We start from the raw sequence: 1,389 nt of genomic DNA, 5'->3' as shown, positions 1-1,389 counted from the left end.
TCAGCGCCGGGGCCTCGGTGGACCCGCTAGGGGTGGAGTGGGCGAGACCATTGGAAAGGCAGGGAAGGGGGGAAACCAGGCAGGAACGAGGGGCGGGGCCGACTAACCTATTCCAGATTTTCCTGTCCCTTTTAAAGCTCTGCTTTGGGAGAAACCCCGTTATCAAAGTGGATGAAAAAGAGTTTTTTTTTTTTTTTTTTTTTTTTAAAGGGGAGGAGCATGTGTAGGAGGGCAGGGTGGGAGGAGACAGGGCTTGCGCCCGGGGATCAGACGGGAGCTGGAGTTGCGCGGGGAGGGCGGGCGAGTCGGGCTCCGGCTCTGAGGGTCGGCTTCTTTTCCCCCTCTCGCGTGGGGCGGGGTGGTGCGTTCCGAGTTCCCAGGAGTTCGAAGCGGGCGGGTGCCGGGGGGAGGGGAGTGGCGGCGGCGGCGGGCGGCTCCCGCCTCAGCCTCGGCAGTGGCGTCGGCGACGGCGGTGTCGAGGCAGCCGCCAGCGCTCCGCCGAGTGTCAGCCGGCAGCGACGGCGCTAGAGCTGGGAGCTGGGGACGCGCGCGCTGGACCTTCCACAGCCTCCGCCCAGAGCCTGAGGCGCCGGGGCCGGAGGAGCCGGGGGGCGGGCGGGAGAGCGGGCCGGGGGGAGGGTGGGGGATGGCGCGGACCCCGCGGCCGGCCCCGCTGTGTCCTGGAGGCGGCAAAGCACAACTTTCCTCCGCTTCTCTCCTCGGAGCCGGGCTCTTGCTGCAGCCCCCGACGCCACCTCCGCTGCTGCTGCTGCTCTTCCCGCTGCTGCTCTTCTCCAGGCTCTGTGGTAGGTGAACCTCGGCGGCCGGCGTGGGCTGAGGGAGCCGCCACTGAGGGTGCAGCCGCCGCGGCCGGCTCTGCCAGCCGTTCTTCGGGGCAGCGAGGCGGTTGGCTGTGCGAGCGAGTGCCGAGGACTTTGGTTGGAAACTTTTCGCCGCGCCCGGGGCGAGGCCCTGGAAGGGCTGGGCCAGCGAATGCTGCGCCGGCGGCCCGCTCTCCTCCCCCGCGGCCGCGCGGGTCGCCGTGCGGATGGCCGAGGGTTGGCGATGGTGCTTCGTGTGCCGAACTCCGGGTTTGCTCCGGGGACCGTTACTTCCTCGCTCGTTTCCTGGGAAGCCGAGAGCGCAGACTCGTGGGTTAAGGTGCCGGGATGCACGTTTGCCGCTTTCTTTTTTTCCCGGCGAAACTTGAGCTGTGAGGCCAGAAACACTAGGGACCAGAGCCCGACAGAATGAAGCCTCCGGGTCTACTTCTCACGGCCTTCCACCCTGGAGAAGGCACCATTTTAGCCCACCCAGCCGCAGAATCTCCTACTGCCAGTTTTTTTCGGTCTTGTGCGCGCTTCCCCCCCCCCCCCCCCCCCCCCCCCC

The 1,389-nt window shown here is 67.7% G+C and overlaps 1 protein-coding gene across 3 annotated transcripts in view; it reads left to right on the top strand.

Moving 5' to 3' along the window:
- Positions 1-388: 388 nt before the first annotated feature.
- The window catches only part of LOC113219509 (nectin-3), a 118,741-nt gene continuing 117,740 nt past the window's right edge, over positions 389-1,389 (top strand). For 2 of the 3 annotated variants that reach the window (XM_031935099.1, XM_026456886.2), the window contains exon 1: positions 389-806. In XM_031935099.1, the coding sequence (XP_031790959.1) occupies positions 647-806 (160 nt within the window). In that variant the 5' untranslated portion in view covers positions 389-646. Of the gene's footprint in view, positions 807-919; positions 1,152-1,389 lie in introns of those variants that run through there. The other variant, XM_026456893.1, reaches the window with a different exon arrangement.

Source organism: Piliocolobus tephrosceles, chromosome 2 (assembly GCF_002776525.5).
Source record: "Piliocolobus tephrosceles isolate RC106 chromosome 2, ASM277652v3, whole genome shotgun sequence".
NCBI lineage: Eukaryota > Metazoa > Chordata > Mammalia > Primates > Cercopithecidae > Piliocolobus > Piliocolobus tephrosceles.
The sequence above is the reverse complement of the archived record's forward strand: the minus strand, read 5'-3'. Positions and strand labels throughout refer to the sequence as shown.